Raw genomic sequence first — 18,625 nt, forward strand, 5'->3', positions numbered from 1 at the left:
CACGCTGTGAACAGAACAGCGCCTTAAAATGGTCTGTCTACCTTCCACACAGTTGGTTGAAAAGAAGGCAATGTTCCTCGTTTCCAGGGGGTTTTCATTTGTGAAGTCTGGAGACCTAGTCTGGGGCTCTGATTCACCAGTGAGTGAGGAGTTGTCCACCTGTCCGTGAGACAAGTAAGAGGGGCTGTGTGAACGCACGCCGGGTCATCCTGCGCACTCCGCCTGAGCCCTGGGGACCCCGCTGAACCCACCTTGCAGCCGTTGGCAGAGATGATTCTGAGGTCAGCAGGAATTCGGTCCCCTCCTTTCACTTCCACCAGATCCCCAACTACAACTTCCTCTGCGTTAATGCTCATTTTTTCACCATTTCGAATCACCAGGGCTTGCTTTGGGAGAGAACAGTTTACACTATTCAATCAGAGAAAAGAGGCTGCCAACAAGGGCTGGGCAGTGTTGAAACAAGAAAGCCAAATTCCAAAGGGATCTCTAATATGAATCACACAAGTACACGACAAGGAGATTGTTGATCTATTTATACAAGTTACAAAAGCTTGCTGGGTTATCTGCGAGGTGGCCCTCCTGTTCCCATCAACTCAGAAACCTTAGCTCCACACTAGCTCTCATCCCCAGGGGGGGTGTCAATGGAGAGGGCAAAGCAATCGGTACCTGGGGGACCATGTTTTTGAAGGATTCCATGATCTTGGAACTTTTAGCTTCTTGGTAGTAGGAGAAACAACCAGTTATGATGACGACAGCTGATAGTACCACACCAAGATAAAGCTGGAAGGGAACAAACAAGTTAGAACCACAGGCTTGTAGTAAGGAGCTGGGAACATTCACTTTTGACCCAATAAAAACCAAATTTTTAACAGGTCAAGGCTTCAGAAATAAATACAGAGCTCGTGTCTTCAGATTTATCTTCCTAAAGTCTGAGTATAGGAGGGTCAGAAATGGGGGTCCCAGAGACACGTGGTCCGACACCTTGACTGACTTTTGAAATGTTCTACATGTATCAGTTTCTCCCACCTTATTAAAATAAAGATCTTGTGAGGTGCCTGGGTGGCTCAGTGGGTTAAGCCTCTGCCTTCGGCTCAGGTCATGATCTCAGGGTCCTGGGATTGAGTCCGGCATCAGGCTCTCTGCTCAGCGGGGAGCCTGCACCCGCCCTCACCTGCTTGCCTCTCTGCCTACTTGTGATCTCTGTCAAATAAATAAACAAGTAAAAAAAAAAAAAACCTAATATAAATAAAATAAAATAAAGATCTTTTCAAAACAACTTGTGACTTCTGAAGAGGGGCTACCAAACGCTTCAGGATGTGCATTACAGGGCCAACAATAAAAGCCGTGCTCTGCGGTGTGTGTGGCGACCAGCCCCGGGCCGGGACCTGCACAGAGCTGCCTGTTCACTGCAGCCACATGTACAGTGAGGTCCAGCTTGGAAGAGCATCTAGAAGGTGGGAGATGGAGAGACAAACTGGAAACGAAGAAGGAAGAATGGATGGGCCTGGAAGGTCATAGTTGCTAACACTGCTTTCCCTCGTGTTTGTTTGCTTTTAAAGACTTCCGTGAGAGAGGGAGAGAATCCTAAGCAGACTCCTTGCTGCGCATGGAGCCCAGTGCGTGACCTCACGGCCTGGAGATGATGACTTAAGTGGAAATCAAGAGTCGGGCGGATGCTCAACCAACTGAGCCACCCCGGTGGCCCTCTCCCGGCTGCTTAAAATGATCAGCGAACCGGTGGTAACCAGTAGACGACAAGGGAGTGGCAAGGACGAGAAGGACCCCTCACGCACACTTAGTGATCTAACTGGGTGCTACAAGACTCACGTTATCGTTTTGAGGCTCCTCCTCCGTGGCCGCCTGGATGCCGTAAGCTAGGAAACAAAGTATCGCTCCGATCCACAGTAACATGGAGAAGCCCCCGAAGAGCTGCCGACAGAACTTGACCCACTCGGGGGTGGTGGGAGGCGGGGTGAGCGCGTTGGGGCCGTCGCGAGCCAGGATCTCCGCAGCCCGAGCAGTCGTCAGGCCCTGAGAAGCAGAGGGATGGCAGTTAGACGCACTGCCCCAGAACGCACAAGCGCAGGTATCTACTGCCCCAGCAATGGGTTTGGGAAGAAACAAAATCCCCCAAGCCAGAGAACCTATAAAACCCAGCAAGTTCTGATAAGGACCATCTCCTGGTCCGGCACACAGCTGTCCAAGCTTCCTGAGGATCCTACAACGCCCAGACGCATTTTAAATGGATCCATGCATATATCTGCATCCAGTCTGATCTAAGTTAGGTAAGGGACGCAGGCCAAATGGTATTTTTACCAAAAAGATACAGCAGTGTTAACTCATCGATTCAGTTTTGCAAAATTAAGAGCTTTGAGTTCTTTTGCATACTGAATCTGTCAGGGATGGGAAGAAAGAAACCCTCTGTAAGCATCAAAAAAAAGAGAAAAACCTTCCCTGTAGGAATCCAACCTGTGAATGGTTTAATAGCCAAGTTTTCAGTATAGAAGTGTACCCTGGGAACAGTAACTAAAAGGACTGTCTGGCTGGGAGGGTTCACACAGGTGCACATTCCAGCCCACCCCCAGGAACCTGCCAGCTTCAAAGTATTCACTGAAAAAAACCTCTTTGCACTAAAGCCTTGTGCTGCTCTAAATGGGCCTTAAAACCAAGATACGTGGATGGCACACAGTAGATACAAAGCTCCTATGACAAGGGGAAGAAAATGTGATTACTTTCATATTATCAAAATACCCAAGTGGGGGCGTGGGGAGAAGACAAAACCCATGTCTGCCCAAAGTATCTGTTAATACAGAATTTGTATTCATGTTACTTTAAATATTGGAGTTACCTAGGGAGTATGAGGAACAGGGAGATGAAAGCCAGGCAGTTAAGAGAAAGTGAGGACTTGGCTGGGACCCTCCCTCAAGTTCCTGGCAGAACCCCAGGACAGAGTAACGGACACCCACCATCTGAGTGCTGGGCACGGAGGCCGGGGCTACCCTCACTCTCCCAAGGCCCCTTTCCCAGGGGTTACTACAAGGGAGAACACATGCTCAGCCGCCCAACAGTGAGCGGCAGCTCCATCTGGGAGTCAGGCCTCCCCTCCGAGCCCAAGGCACCCATGCCAGCAGCACCGCTGACAACTTCTTGAGGATGTGTTGAAATAATGGCTGCACAGTGGCTGGCACCCATGTGAGTCCCCAGAGTTTTTACATTTTGCACAGAAATAAGAAACTGCACCCTTCCCCAACTGTTTACTTTTATGTCATTCGTGCGGCAAATTTAATACCAGGTAACAAGGACCCACAACACAGGCTTTGCGGAAAGATTACTTTAAATGGGGTAAAAAGACAAGTTTTGGATGAATACTAGAATAACCAAGGTTCTGGAGCAATGGAGCTAGATGGCAAAAGTGCAAAAACTGAAGTGCTGAAGATTCACCTCACTCAAACATTCAATTCCATGTCACGAACGCAGAAGAACAGAGACAAAAATCTGTAATCGAAAGGTCAAGGAAGGAGCGCGGCTGTGGAGCCACTCCATTTCAAATCCGGGTGCTTCCCCTGGTTAGATCTCACCTGTTATAAAACAGGGACAATAATGTCCACTTTCAAAGTTGTCAGGGGCCAAGAAAATACTAAAGAAGAATCCAAAAGCCTGAGCTTCACCTGGGGCACAGGGGATACTCAGAGGGTGCCTGTCACCCTTCTCCTCCCAGAGGCTCCAGGCTTAGGTCTGTGACATGGGAGAGAGGCCCCAGGGAATGATCCCGTACAAGTGAAACATGACAACATACTCGACTCAGGTCTGTTCCATATTTGCGATGAAGTTCGTCAAGGCTAAGTTTATGGTCATCCTAAGGGGAAACAGAAAATGAAAGAATTAAACACTGTTCCACGAAAAAAAAGGTCGGAGGAAAGCATTAATGTCACTCCTGGCAGGTACTGGCTCAGCTCAGCTAACAGGCTTTCCTTCCCTTGCAATGCGGGAGGCCTCTCACAGATCCCCAGCGGCTCGGAAGCCGCACAGCCCTGTGCTGAGAGCCCGCCCTGGAGGATGGTGGAAGCTGTGGGACAAGCCCCTTTCGACCCTCTACAGCTTCAGGAAGGCCCAGGAGTCTCAGCACTGGAGGGAAAACTTGCCGGCCTTCTTGGATGACCAGCACGTTCTAGACAGGCTGTGTCGGCGGAAGCCTCCACAGCTGGAGGGGCTCGAGGTCCCCCTCTGTCTGCTATCATCCAGAAACAGAGAAAAGTGGAGGCCCCCCTGATATCAACCACAGTTCCTTCTGTGGACCTTTGGTTATGCCAGGGCGGTGGATAACCTTCCCAACGCGCTCCAACAGCCTGGAAAGTGAAAATTTTCCATATTGACCTCTATGGCTTGGTAAGGTCTGTAGAAACAACCACAGTAATGACTTCACTTTTCAAATAAAGCCTCTGACTGAAGGATTCGGGGGGCGGGGGGGGTGGTGGTGGTGGATATCGAACACCCAACAGATAGGATTCAATTAACTTAAAAGGAGAACAGAAAGCAACCTGCCTCCTAATACTCACCATAGAAACTTCTTTCTTCAGTTCATCCATATCCCGCTCTTTCTTCGCCTTCTTCTTGTCGCCATGCTCTGAAACGGCTGCGGGTTCATATTTATCACGTCCGACCTACAGGAGAATGTGGGAGAGGTGAGGTTGTGTATGATGAACACATGGGAGACTGTGGAGCAGGGGATTTCAGCAGGTTTTAGGACGGCCAACAACAAGACAGTACTCGTGGAAATGCACGGGAATGTAGATGCACAAACCACAAACTAAACAAGAGCGACTATGATTTTAAGTACTGCACGTGCACGACACACCATCTGCGCCCAAGGGCATTAAGACCAGGGGAGAAGTCACAGGAGCCACAGAAGGGTCCCGCCAGGCACTTCCATTTGGGGTGAACAGGGAGAGGGGGGTGCAGTCGAAATCTCTGCACCACCCCCTTCCATCCACCCCACTGAGAGAATGCAACCATCTTGACATTAGTAACTGGGGTGCTGATGTCTCCGCATTCTGAACCAGCCAAGTCCAAGTTAGACTCCTGCTCTCTACCTCCCAGCAGCCATGCATCCTCGGGTGAGTCCCTGACTCTCAGGCTTCTGCTTTTTCCTCCCTAGCATGGAGAGAATCGCTGTGCCTACCTCCATGTAGTGTTTTCTGGGAGAACCAATGAAACAAAACCCTTAGATGCAAATCACTTTTATCATGACGTTTAAATACTCAGCTTTGCCAAGAAGCCATTAAAGATCCAATTTAATTTTTTTTAGGTCTTACATAAGAATAGTGACCTGTTCATCTTTTCTTATATGTAAAAAAAGAAGTTAGCCTAAGAATACTTAAAGTTATTTAAATAAAAGAGAGAGGAAAAAAAAGTCCTCTCCCCAGTCTACATCCCGAAAATAAAGCCCCCAAATGAAAAGTCCCTGGAAATGTTTTGACAGGAGCAGGGAGGAGGAAAGCACGTGCATTATCACACAGTTCACAGGACCCACCTACGCCCTCGTGAAAACTGGAACAGTTTTTAGAGAAAATGGTGATTCTATAGTTTAAATTTAGAGTGTTCCACATACCCCTCCCCCCACTCCGTTTAAAAGGCTGGAGCTTATCTAGACAAAGCCTGAACTTGGTGCTTCAGAGCTTGGTCAGCCCAGAAGACGCCTCCCTCCAGACACCCCCACCTGACAAACTGCCTCCCGTAACTGCCACCTTAGAGGGAGCAGGGGAAGGAGAGAGCAGCACTTTTCTTAAAATGGATGCTCTGTCGTGCTACTGCTCCATTATCTTGTAGCTCTCCCTTACTCACTTCCAACTAGCAGAAGCACACTGCTAGCTATGAAAGCAATTAACTGAGAACCTGTGTCCAGATCAAAATTTTACTGTGCTTATTAAAAAAAAAAAAAAAAGAAAAGAAAACAACAACAACAAAAAAGGACACAGGTGTATCTCAGTCACAGCCAAGATGGCTGCAAATAAAATACAACACTCACTTGACTTTGGAAAACATCCTCTTAAGACTCTAAAGAGAAATCCTGCCCCAAATGAGTTGGTGCGGCCCACAAGCAGAGACATTTGTATTATTCATGCTGTTCAATAGCTGCGGTTCCTTCTGCAGTGTTCCTTGACTAACTTCTCCCACCAGAGTGGAGTTCTTTTGTTTCTATCTTATCTGTTAAGAATGAAACAGTCTAAAGATAGTCAACATTCTTGAAATTCTCTCCACTGTGGAGCAACCACATTTGTAAGTGCCTCTTTGCAGAGAGCCCTCCGTACCAGTGTTAAAATGGAAAATAATCACACACTGAAAGCAAACACACAAATAAAACAGAAAGAAAGGACAGGGCTTCCACCAGACAAGAACCACAGCCTGAAGTGGGATTTCTTTCCCGTATTTAATGGGAAAGCACATCACTTAAAAATCATTTTAAAGGCATTGACTAGGGAATCTCTAAAAGACTATGTGGTCAGTTTGTATTGACTTTTAAAAGAGAGTTCACAATTTCTCTTTTAAGCAAGATATCATTAATACAAGTTTAATTTAAATATGTGAAAACCAGATTTTAAAAATCCCTCTGCCTCACCACCTATATGCTTGATGCTCAGACTTTCAGTATTTTCCACTCCAAAAAAGGGGGAGAGAATGATTAAGAGCGAGAGGCCCTGGACAGGTTCCAAAGTTGTATCCCCATTTACAGAAAAGTATGCTGCCTCCAGACTCAATTATCAATGGTTAAATTGGCTGGGAGTTTGATTTCCTAATAGATCCCATCCTCCCTCCTCATCAATTCATGCTATATAAGGCCGAGTTTTAAATGAGGACATCTGTGAGAGAGACATGGCAAGTATTAATATGTGGAATTTCTTCTCCTTTAAGATCTTAATTTTTTCAATGGGCAATGTTTGTCCAGAAGACCAGACGTCTTTTACAATTCAGTTCTTCCCTACAAGTAAAACAATGACTTAATATCCGCTTATTGTGACAGAAACGAATTATTTCTTAAGTCTCCATTAAGACTCGATTATCATAGATTCGAAGCAGAAAAATATGTGTGTTTGTGTGTTTGGGGTAGAGGGAGTATAGGGTGGGATGGTGAACAATGCTAAAAATTGGGTGAGACAGCATTTTCTTTATTATCTCCTTTAAAAACATTTGGGAAAAATGAGAGAAACATGGTTTCCCCAATTGACTACAAAAACCTTTCCTGCAGGTTCTGGGCAGTGGGCACACATTCTTACTTCTTCAATCAGAAAACTCAGATCACTTCTCCTACACCCACCATGCTCCCTGCAGTGGCACCCCCCCTCACACACCCCAAGGTCTCTGAGGGAGGATACAATGGGAAGCTCAAGGTTCCCATGAGGCCCCACATAAATGAGACACTGACTAGTGAAAATGATGAAGTGAGTTAGGTTCTGGTTTGTGTGTGTGTGTTTTTTCCACTGCTAATTTAGGAAGTGGGAGGTCACAAGGAGGGCAGGGGCGTGCCCAGTGTGACACGGCTGAAAATGGGTCCTTACTTCATCCTGTGCTTCCCAGGGATTCCATTCTCCAAAGATGCCCTAAGGAATTCTGCTACTGTTGGATCTGAGCAGTGGGAAAAGGTACCCAGGACATGGGAAGAGAAAACTCCCGACAAGAGAAACCAAGGTGAACACAAGTAATGAGGTTCACTCATATAAAATCACGGACCACCCCTTAGATGTGCTCCTTTGTCTGTCAGTAACGAAAAGCCTAAAGAGGGGACCCGTCCCACCACAGCAACAGATGGCCCTGGGGGCAGCTGGCAGTTCCATGAGCTTCAGACTTCTAGAACTGCTGAAGCTGCCTCTGGGCTACTGGGAAGTTCTGGACATCCATGCCCTTTCAGCCAATATCGCTGTGGTGGTTGAGGTAAGCCACCACCCCGCCCCCCCGCCCCGCCGTCCTGGATGGCTGCGGGACCCTCAACAGTCAGCCTCAGCTGCGTGTCCCTCCAGACGGCAGTAACATTTGGTGTTGATGACTGAAGAGTCTAGAAGGCATTCTGACCGTCTGATTCATCAAGGGGCTGCTCTCAAGCCTGAAAACAAAACACCTAAAACCCGGCATGCCTGGCCTAAAACCTACACACAAACTAATAAAGCTTTGGACCAGCAAGAGGGGCCAGAAGGGGCGCTATGCCTTCCTTCATGTGGGGGAAAAGGGTTGGAGGGGGGGGGGGGCACAGGCTCTTCCCATCTTCCCAGGATCGTGCATTATTAAATCATGCTCAAACACAACGGTGTACTTAGAGGTACTCTGCGAAGCACGGGACCATGGTTATTATAGAACTGGGTTTTAATTAACATATAAATTACTGCCATTCCTCGCCTCCTATGAGAACCCCTTTCAACCTTAAAAAAAACAACCCATTCGGGGTATTTTTTTTAAATCTCATCAGTTAAAACTTAAAGTATCAGAAACGATCAAGCCCAGTTCATTACAACCCCCAGTTGTGCCTAAATGACTAAGTGGTTTAGTTTGAGTGCAAGGAATTTTCTAGCCGGGCACCCAGGGCTCCGAGGTGGCTGTGGCCGGGGCTGAGGGAGGACACACACTGCCTGAATACTGCAGCTGCTCTGCGCCTGGAGCAGCATTTAGGGCAGTTAAAGAATGAATTGCCTTCTTCTGCAGGAGGTGACCCAGGGGACCACCACGCCACGCCTTCATATTCCTTGTCACTCACCTGAACATGCAGCAGGCTAGAGAAGGTCATGGAGCAAAGCCAGAGCAATGGGTCCCTTCATGAGACCAGCTCAGGACCTCCATACTTGGACTGTAGCCCACCCAGCTGGGCATGGGGAGAACCCAGCTCCAGCTCTAGCCAACAGGCTCCCTCAGCCTCCCAAACAAACTAGGCTTAACCTTCCTCCCCAATTTCTTAACAAGTTCTTAAGGCGCTTGCCAGCCCGCCCGACCTGCAAGTTTACACCCATAATAAAAAAAAATATTGTAGAATGTCTAAACAATCTATATACTTTAGATTTACTACCTCTTTTAAAATTCTTAGTTCTAATATTCTTCGTTCTTTCAGTGATTGAAAAGAAAAGAAAACAAAACCCAAGCCTGTTTTTTCACTGGGGTTAACTCAGTTAACCTCCATCATTAGGCACCGGGTTATGAAGAGTTAAAACTTTCTGCCTGTTCCTTCCATCCGCTGCCCACCTCACCCCTTTTCTCATTTTACAGAGCATTCTTTGGCTAGCGGTACTCAAAAGATGCTGTCAGTTCGAGAGACAAGGATTACTAGCTGGCACCAGCGTTCCAAGGGGACTGAATAAATTCCCAGTCATCATTCCTCAGTTGGTACACGAAGCGTAGGGTACGAAGTAAACCAGCTGGCAGGCTGAAGAGGACAAAGGCAGCACAAGGCTCCAGACACAGGTCACCCGAACTGAAACAATAAAACCAATATGACCCCAAGGAAGGATCATGTGGAAGATATAAGACAAACCGAAAAGGATATCGCCCCAAAGTGCCCAGGGGCCCTGGCCACAACAACAGCCTGGAAAAATAAATCCGACACCAAGACCCACTGATCCCCACAACTGACACTCTCCACTTTCAGGCCCCCAACAATACAAGCCCCAAAGACAAAGCACCAGCCACCACGAACCAACGCTTTGGGTCACTACTAGAAAACATGAAACAGTTGTTACTCAGTAGAGTTTGGATAAAACCAGATTCAAAGAGAATTAATGTTCAGATACAATTCATTGTAGAGTCACAAAGGAAGTAAGGAATGAGGTGTACTGGCCCCAATTCCCAAGGCTCAGGACGCAAATGAAACCCGAGAGAAAAACTGCAGGGTGGGTGGGTGGGTGGATGGATGGGGGCTCTCTTCTCACTGATCGAATTTGCTACCCAAACATCAGTCAAATAAATGTGAAGAACTTCTTGTGGATTCCTGACAACAGATTTCAGCACAACTAATGAGGTGAGTCATATGCAAAGAACAGTCTCTCTGAGATTCCAGCCAAAGAATACACTTCCTCTCATACACTCAATTCATAGCAACGTGAGAAAGTTCAAACCTGACTTGGTTACGTCTCCTCTTCCAAAAATACAGAAATGAAGGAGAGCGTTAAAAAAAAAAAAAAAAAAAAAAAGCCAGTGGGCTTTCAACTTCTCTTTGCTTTGCATTATGGCTTACTGGCCATGTATTTTCAGAGTAACCCAGAACTGGACAGCTCTGGCAGCGATGGGGAAACATTCTGCCCAGCGTCATGCTGTCCAAACGTAGCCCACTCTGATTACTGTGAGCCCATCTGATCTGACACTCGTGTTTCTTCTTCTGGCCTGCTAGCTGGCAGAGAGCCCTGGGCAGCTAGAAGGCACCGCAGCACAAATGTTCACACTCCCTTCCTATCACAGAGGGTTGAAAAGCAACCCCTCCCACCCCCCCCTTTTTTTCTTTCAAATCTTATAAAGACTTAAAAAAAAAAAAAGTCAAGTTCCTTGCTTGAAAAGTGAAAGTAGACGAAAGCTCTAAGATGCTGTTAAATTAGGAGGTCAGCAATGTCGAGAGATACTTCCACTTGGCTTTCCTTTAGAGGGTAATTAATAGTAGTTCCTATTATTTTTCCATCCTTAGTATGTTTTTCAGGTGAAAGAAAAATTCTTGTCTGGCTTTGGAGGCCTTAAGACTAACCGATGAACAGGAAACCTATAGTTTATAAAGATCTGATCTTCTCTCCATGCCAAATCCTTGGTAAGCCTAACCATAGCTGTGATATGTGCCTGTACTGCACTCACTTTGGACAGAACAGAGAGGACTGCATTTGGTCCTGGGGACCAGGAGCCTACTTAAAGGGCCAGCTGAAAACCTGAAGCTTGAGGGCTTAAAAAAAATAATAATAATAAAATAAAATACATAAATATATATATATATATTTGTTTTTACCTTCTTGTTTTAAATGAACAAACTAATTTTTCTTACTTTTGCCTACAAAATCCTTCAAATAGTTAAAGCCTTTATCTCATTCCTAAGTTTGGATATCTTTAAGACAACACAGACTGATTTTGAACAGAAAGTCACTTAACTGTTAATTTGTTGCTAAAATAATCAGGAAACAAGGACTTGGAAAGGTTCTGGATGGAGCATGTTTGGGTACCAAGTCTATTGTGCTTTCTAATTCTGGGTTCACTTTTTATTTTTAAATGAAACTTAGTGGTAACACTTCCAGTTTACAAGAAGCTGGGTGGGGGTGGGGAGGAATGTCACCCTCTGTACCAAAATGTACACCTTTCTTCAGTTTTAGCTCTCACCTGAATGCGTATTTACTGAATTTTTTAACCCCCCCTGCAGGGTGCGGGAGGGAGGTTACAGGGGTTAGCCTCCTCTCAGCCTCCTCATTTACAATGCAGACCTCCCCCTTCCTTACCCTCCCACCCAAAGGTGAGTCACTAGAGTGTTACAAACTTACTGGCAGAGAACACTACAAATTAACAAACAGTAAGTTATCAAAAGAGGATACACCCTCAGAACAGGGTACAGAAAGAACCCTGAGCCAGGAACTGTCACACTCACACACTGAACACTTCAGAGGCAAAAAGAGTGTGATGCAACCCGGGCCCTCTGGTCCCAGCCCTCTGGTCCGGCCCCCTGGCTGGTCAACAGTTCCTCCTGTAACCGCTCTCCACTTGCTCCAGGCCAGGCCCGGGCAACTTTCCACTCTGAGGACTCTGCCTTCCGATGTTTCCAGTCTAAAGTACTCACTTTATAGCGGCCAGAGGGGATTTAGTCACACTTTCAAGTTGAGCTCCCAAAGGGCAGCTGATAATGTCACCATAGGATTTCTGCTGACATGTGTATCCCTTGTGCAACCTTCACCTGAAATCTTTTTCCCCCCCGGCTCCTCTTGAAATCACCACCCATAAGCTAGGATTTATTTTCCAGGTAACTAAGTTAATATTCAAACAATGGGGAACCACACGGAAGGACCTGGTGACATCCCCCCCACCCCTAGCTTTTGTAAACTTGAGAAAAGAGAAAGGTTTTTTTGTGTACCTTTTGGTGAGCTAGTTGTGGGTGGCAGGCCTGGCTGCGGCTTTAGGCCAAGTCACTGGCAACAACACCCAATATGAAAAAAAGGGACAAAATCCTATTTCATCCAGGAATGATTCAGCAGGAGCTGAATCTTTCATTTTCTTACCGAGAGATTAGGAACTAGATTTTTAAGGAGAAATAAAATCACCTGAAATATCATCAAAACTTAGGCCCCCAAGGCAGTGGGAAGAGGAGGGGAAGAAATTAACAATGACCTTAAAAATTAGCTGCCAGCACAGGCTTCCGGGTTAACCAATTATCAGGAGGGCTTTAGTCACCACTCCACCCACATTTTAATCCCCATGTGGAAAAATCCCAGCATTTCAGCATAAAATATCCTTCTGAACATTGGACTATCACGGTAAGTCACTGGGGACAGAAGGGGTGACTTTATCTCAGGAGAATCACCAACACACATCTCCCCCCTATTTAATATTCAATTTATCAGAGTCCCCCAAAACGCTTACCCAGCAGATAAGGAGCCTATCATCCTGGGAACCAGCTATAATTCATTTTTGTGTTTGCAGCCACTGGCTTTTTATACTAAGATCCCTAAGACATCCTGAGCTCAGAACCTCCACAACCCAGGTGTGCGAATCACCACTGTTGTGCATGGGTTCGGTTATGAAAGACAGATAACAGTGGACAGAACTTAGTTACTCAAACAGCTCTTAGGGACATTAATTCAAGGATCACAAATACCCCACTTTCATCTGAATGAAGAACAACACTGGAGTTCTGCATATAAGGCAACGTTAAGTGGGTGAGTGTTCAGGCTGGGGAGGCCACAGGCTGTTCAGGAATCAGGCAGGCTGGTGTGTCACTAACCAACCATTTGACCTTGAACAAGTCACTTCACCTTCCTAGGCCTTGAGTACACATCCCCGATCACTACACCTCCCCTAAGCAGGAATGTCCAGCTCAGGATATCAACTTTTCTCTTTTTTTGAGGGAGGGGAGATAAAAGGGTGAGCTTAAAAGGTCTTGTTTATGGGAATGACCTAGGGTTTGTCGGTGTGGCCTGGGACCATTAACCCACTTTTATATTGTGGGGAGTATGCTGGCTGGTTCTCAGCTCTTTGCCTCCAGCTCTGTAACCAGGGCCAGCCTTCCACATTCTATGATTTTAAAAGATACTGGTGGTACATGCCACTTCTCCCTACCCTTCCTATCAGGTTCAAGGCTTTCCAATCACCTCCTTCAACACCCAAAATTAAGAATCCCCAAAGAACACACCCTGCCTCTTCCCCCACCACTCCCGTCACCCTCCAGAGCCCTGAAAATCTCCAAAGACCTACTAGATGCCCACATCGTGCAAGCCCTGGAGATAACGGAGCGCCTGTTCTCCTGCCCGTGTTCTCACGACCTGGTCATTTTCTACCATGAATTGATACTTTGTGGGGGGGGGGGGCGGTTATCTTGTATGCACTTTCCTCAACTTGACTTTGGCTCCGTTAGGGTCTGATACTCGGGCTTTTGCCGTGGCTACAGGTTATCGCAGCTACGAGGCACAGAGACACAGAAACGAGCTGTGGCTCTGCTCTCGCCAGAGCTTCGTGGATTCTCCGCCCCTGCCCCGGAGACCCACAGGTTCCTGCGGGAGCCGCTCTCTCCCGCGGCTCTGCGCTCCTACCACCTCGTCCCGCCCGCCGCCGGCAGTCCTTTCTCAGGTTTATTGTACCCAGAGGCCCTGAAGAGCCAGCCAGTCCTCCTTCCAGGCTCATCCCTCAAAAAATAAAACAAAACTCTACACACCCCGCCCCACCAGGGAAATGACCACTCCAGCCGCCCCAGGGCGCATCCAGTGTTTATGGAAAGCGGCCCATTAAAGCTCTCAAAAGTATACCTAAAGGCCATCTTAGGGCGGTGAAGACACACCCTTTCTGGCACCAGCCAGCACGACCAGCTCCACAGTGAAGGGAAGCCAGTTTTTGTTGTTTTTCCCCCTCTTTGGGGAGGGCGGCCGCGTCTCCGGGTTAACTGGCTAAGCCCCAGCGCCACCGAGAGTGGGAGCCTCACCCCCTCAGGGCCGCCCCCGCGTCGGAAGCCCCCGCGGGCGCCCGGACCCGGGCGGCGGTGGGAAGGCAGCCCGGGAGGGGCCCCGGCGGCGCGCCCCAGGGGAAGGGGAGGAGCACGCCTTTCCTCCGGGCACGGAGGGCGGAAGGAAAAGGGAAGGCAAGAGATGGGAGGTGAGGGCGGGCGGAGAGAGGGGAGGGGAGGGGAGCCGGTTTCGGGGATGCCGCGGCCGCCAGCTCCTTCCCGGGGCGGCCCCGCGACGTCCGCCCTCCTCCCACTCCCGGCCCCGCGGCTCCCGAGCGCCGCCTCCAGGAGCCCCCGGCCCGCAGCGCGCTGGGACCCGGGGGTCCGCGGCCAGCCCCGCGCCGCCGCCCGCCCGCCCGCCGTCCCCCCGGCGCTCCCCCCGGCGCTCCCTCCCCCCGCCCGCCCTCCCGGCCCCCATTGCTGCGCTCCCTCCGTTTCCAGAGTGCGTCGTCTTTTAAGCCCGGCCGCCTTGCCTGCCCGTTCCACGCCGCGCCGCTTCCTCCTCCGCCGCCTCCCGCTGCGGCGGGCGCCCTCCTGACTTCTTCCTCCTCCCTCCCGGCGTCCCCTCGCCGGACTCGCGGCACACTCACCCCTTTCCCCATGGTGGCGGAGGTCTGTGCGCGCCGCCGGGTCCTGTCGCTCGAGAATCAGAGAGGAAAGAAGAGAGCAGCTCCCGGCCGAGCTAGCACGGCCGGGGGAGCGGAGAGGAGGGAGCTAGGGCTGCCGCGGGGCGGGAGGGAGGGAGACCGGCCGGCGGCTGGGGCCGATGCCGCCGCTAAGGCTGCTACCGCTGCTGCTGCCACGTGTCCGCCTCCTCCCGCCGCTGCTCCGCGCCCCAGACCCCGCCGCAGCTCAAGCCCGCGCCTCCTCCTCACTTCCTAAAATATGCAACCTGCGTGTTTGCCCCGCCCACGCCGCAGCACGTCACCGTTACCGGAGCAACCTGACACCGGCCGCCGGCCTGGCTCCGCCCCCGCCCCAGGCCCCGCCCCCGGGCCCGGGCTGGCCCGCTGCGGCCCTTCGGGGCTCCAGGCAGGAGGGCGCCGGGACCCGGGGCGCGCGTGCCCAAGTCCCGGGAGGCCGCGGTCGCGCCACTGCGGGGCGCGCTGGCTGGCTGGGCCGCAGGGACTCTGCGGCCGTGCGGCTACCGCGCCCCTCCTCTCGCCGTCCTGTGTGACACCGGCCTGCTTTGTAGGACACGCGAGGTCCGCAGTGGGTGCGGGTACGCTTTCGGAACTTGGCGCCCCGAATCTCCGCAGGCCGTGGAAGGAAACCACAGAGGGGCCTTTGCAGTGTTTCAGGGAGCTCCTGTGGGATTAAGGATCGAGCCGGGGTGGGGGTGGGGGAATAGGGTGTGATTGCACCCGGCGCCCGCCTGAGGGACTCCGCCTCCCTCGCGGTCCAAGCCCAGCGCCCACCTGCAGATGGCCTGCCCAGTCTCTCGCTGCCCTCCCAAATGCCCTTTTGCTCTGGGACTCGCGTGATCCACTTCCCACTCGGCCCCAGGAAGAATGGGTCTGGGCTGGCCTTGCAAAAGGTCCCAAGCGCCCTCCCCTTGCTTCTCTTCGTGACCCCAGTGACCGCCCAAAGGGCTTCCAGTGAAGTTTTTCACGATATTGTGTGGAAGAAACCTGTTTGCCGTTTTGGGGGATTCGGTTTTTAGGGAAGAAAGAAGAAGCCCAAAGGAATGCCTGTCTTTAGCACACGAGGCTGTCTTGATGGGGAGATGTTCCAGGACCTGTCTGGATCCTCTCTGTGCCTCCCACCTGGCAGGGCAGCTCCCTTGCCTGCGCGGCCTTGGGTGCTGTGAGGGACTCCGGGCATGGTGTGTGATCAGCTCAGGAACCCCCAGAGAGGCAGGGCCTGGCTGTGCTGTGGGACTTCCCTCCCATTAGAGCTTCTTAGCAGAGGCTGCCTTGGTTGAAGGCCTCCAGCATTGAGAAAGCAAAGTATTATTATTAATAATACTTTCAGGGAGTCAGATATACTCTGGGAAAGCACAAGATTTGCATGAGAAAGTCTCTATGCGTCTCTGGGAATTCCTACAAGAAACAAGGAAAATATTAACTTCCTAAGCAAGTTAAAGCTGACCCTCTGAACTCTTAAGTATTAATTTAACATGGACAAATAAAGATGCGAAGCTTGAAAGAAATAGAGAAGGAAGGAAGGAAGGGAAAAAGGAAAAACTAGCAACTGTATTATCAGTACAAACATTAGGGTAATTTTTATTACTTCTTCAAAGATAACTGTTTCTTACAGGAGTCTCTTCCTCTTGCCCAAGAATTCATTGTTAAAGGCTGACATCTCTTCTAGGGACCATCAGACTTGGTTACATCCTTCTAGACCATGAAAAGCAGCGGAATTGTGACCTGGATTCAGATTCAAGACTGCTGGGGAACGAGCCCTCAAGTCCAGAACAGAGTTCCCTACCCTGCTAATTCAAAGATAGTTACAGTGTGTTACCAGTGCTCTGCTCCAGGGCTCTAGAAAATGGTTCTTTCACAAGCCCTTAGAGCCCCCATGACTGCTTACCCCTAGAAAGCATTTGCTGGCTAAACATCTCTTAGACTGTTCAAGATTAATCATCCCACGTGCTCCAGTCTGAATGGGAAAAGTACAACAAGAACAGCAACGAAATGTAGAAAGAAGCCTGAGAGATGTAGATTTTTCCTACCAGCTGATCTCCTTTTTCTCCCTTCCTAAGTAAAATTATCTTTTTTTTTTTTTTTCTCCGTTCAAGACTATAACCTCGACAGATCACGCATTTGCCTTTGCCTCTAGAACTGTTCGTCTGGCCACTGGAAGATTGCTGTAGGTCCTTCCAGGAGGACCTCAAAGTTCTAGCTGAATTCCAGCATGGGGGAAAAGGCATAAAAATATAGGAAATGTTAACTAAAATCTTAATGTCACCTTGCCTTTGCAAAGCGCTTTTCCATATAAAAGCCCCTTGGGGCGTCATAAGTCAGGAGGGTAAAGGGTTTTAGCTGCATTTTACAGAGTGGAAAACTGGAGGCTCAGGGACTTTCTTCTCACAAAGCCATTCAGTTAGTGGGAGCCATCTTTCTGCTTCTAAAGTTTGGTCTCAGCACAGCACCAAGGAAGTTCTGGTGGGGGAAGAGCAGTTGCTTCCAGCCCTGCTGTCCTCACACTTTTCTACATGCTTCTCTTTTGTAATCAAGAATACCTCCACTAGAGCCTTTACTCCCCTGGCCTTGCTCTTCCAAGGTCTGTTGTGGGGCATCTAAGGCAGAGAGCCATTATTTTTGTAGAAACGCCCCATGTAGATGAACACACACTTCCTCCACCCCACTTCTGAACCACTGGATCCCCCCGCCAGAGGCAAATCCCAATCCATTTTCAAGGTACTTGATAGTGTGTCACTTTTCATTGCAGTCTTGTTGAAAGAAACGTAATTCAATGAAAAAGTTTCAGCATATCAGAAAGGGCTTTACTATTACCCCGATAAATTTGATGCTTTCTCTCAACAGCACTTTCCCCAAGTGCTATGGTCTAGGCACTTCTGGGCAGTCTTCAGGGGGTGTTTTTAGGAGTAAAGTTTATTGCCAGGAGTCAATGGCTAATTTTGAGAGGTGAAGGGAAAAACTGTGGTCAAGAAGCAAGTGACTAAAGGGGGAGGGTCCTTTTCTTGGGAAAGCCTTCTTTCTTCCTCTTGGGAGAGGTTCTGAATGGAACCTTAGAGATCGAATACTCCCTCATTTTCTGATGAAGAACCCAAGGCCCAGGGAGCAAGTGACACTGTTGTCAGCTGTCCCAGGAGATGGGCTGAGTTTTGTGTTCATTTTCAAACTCCCAGAGCAGTGCAAGGGATATACACTACTTCCAGAAGAGAGGGTAGGGCAAGTTCTGCTTCTCCATTGTATCTGCCTCTTGTCCTATCAGCTCTTTTTAAGCTCCTCACTCAGGACACAGTTAAACTGATCAGCCTGGAGACTCAGGCATTCTCAGACCCAAGACTGCCAAGTGTGCGTGGCCTAGAGGAGAATTTGACACAACCATGGAGGCTTGGCCCAGCCATTGTGAACCATCAGCAGATGTATGAAAAATATGATGCAAGCCCATATTTTGAGCCAAGAATGCTAGCGCTTTGAACAAGCACTTGCTGAACTGAATAAACACACCATTGCAATTAAGGGCTTTAGAACATGAGTTGGAGCATATACCAAGTGAGCATTTTCCATAGGGAGTAAGAACTGGGGGAGATCAGTGAGCCAGGGATCTTCGGCCCAGCTTGCGCTAGAGCTGGTGTGGAAATAATTGTAAACACGCATCTTTATCTTTCACCATTTCCTAGGTCCCCCAGAAAACCACATAGCCACCACTGTCACTGTCACTTCTCGCTATCCGTAAGTTCCTCCTAGACCGTTTCTATCCCACCATTACAAATCCACTTTTTCCTGCCCAGCAGCCGACGGCTCACCTCCTACTTTTAAAGCACAGTTCTGGGCACACCACCAACATAGG

General features: G+C 49.2%; 1 protein-coding gene across 1 annotated transcript in view; it reads right to left on the minus strand.

The window, feature by feature from the left end:
- Positions 1-14,984, minus strand: part of ATP1A1 (ATPase Na+/K+ transporting subunit alpha 1) — a 29,148-nt gene extending 14,164 nt beyond the window's left edge. Inside the window, exons 1-7 of the mRNA XM_047725136.1 lie at positions 14,734-14,984; positions 4,557-4,661; positions 3,797-3,856; positions 1,828-2,031; positions 667-780; positions 252-386; positions 42-159 (exon numbers count right to left, since the gene is read on the minus strand). Of these exons, the coding sequence (XP_047581092.1) occupies positions 42-159; positions 252-386; positions 667-780; positions 1,828-2,031; positions 3,797-3,856; positions 4,557-4,661; positions 14,734-14,745 (748 nt within the window). The 5' untranslated portion in view covers positions 14,746-14,984. The remainder of the gene's footprint in view (positions 1-41; positions 160-251; positions 387-666; positions 781-1,827; positions 2,032-3,796; positions 3,857-4,556; positions 4,662-14,733) is intronic.
- Between the last annotated feature and the right edge of the window lie 3,641 nt (positions 14,985-18,625).

This window comes from Lutra lutra, chromosome 4, assembly GCF_902655055.1.
Source record: "Lutra lutra chromosome 4, mLutLut1.2, whole genome shotgun sequence".
Lineage (NCBI taxonomy): Eukaryota > Metazoa > Chordata > Mammalia > Carnivora > Mustelidae > Lutra > Lutra lutra.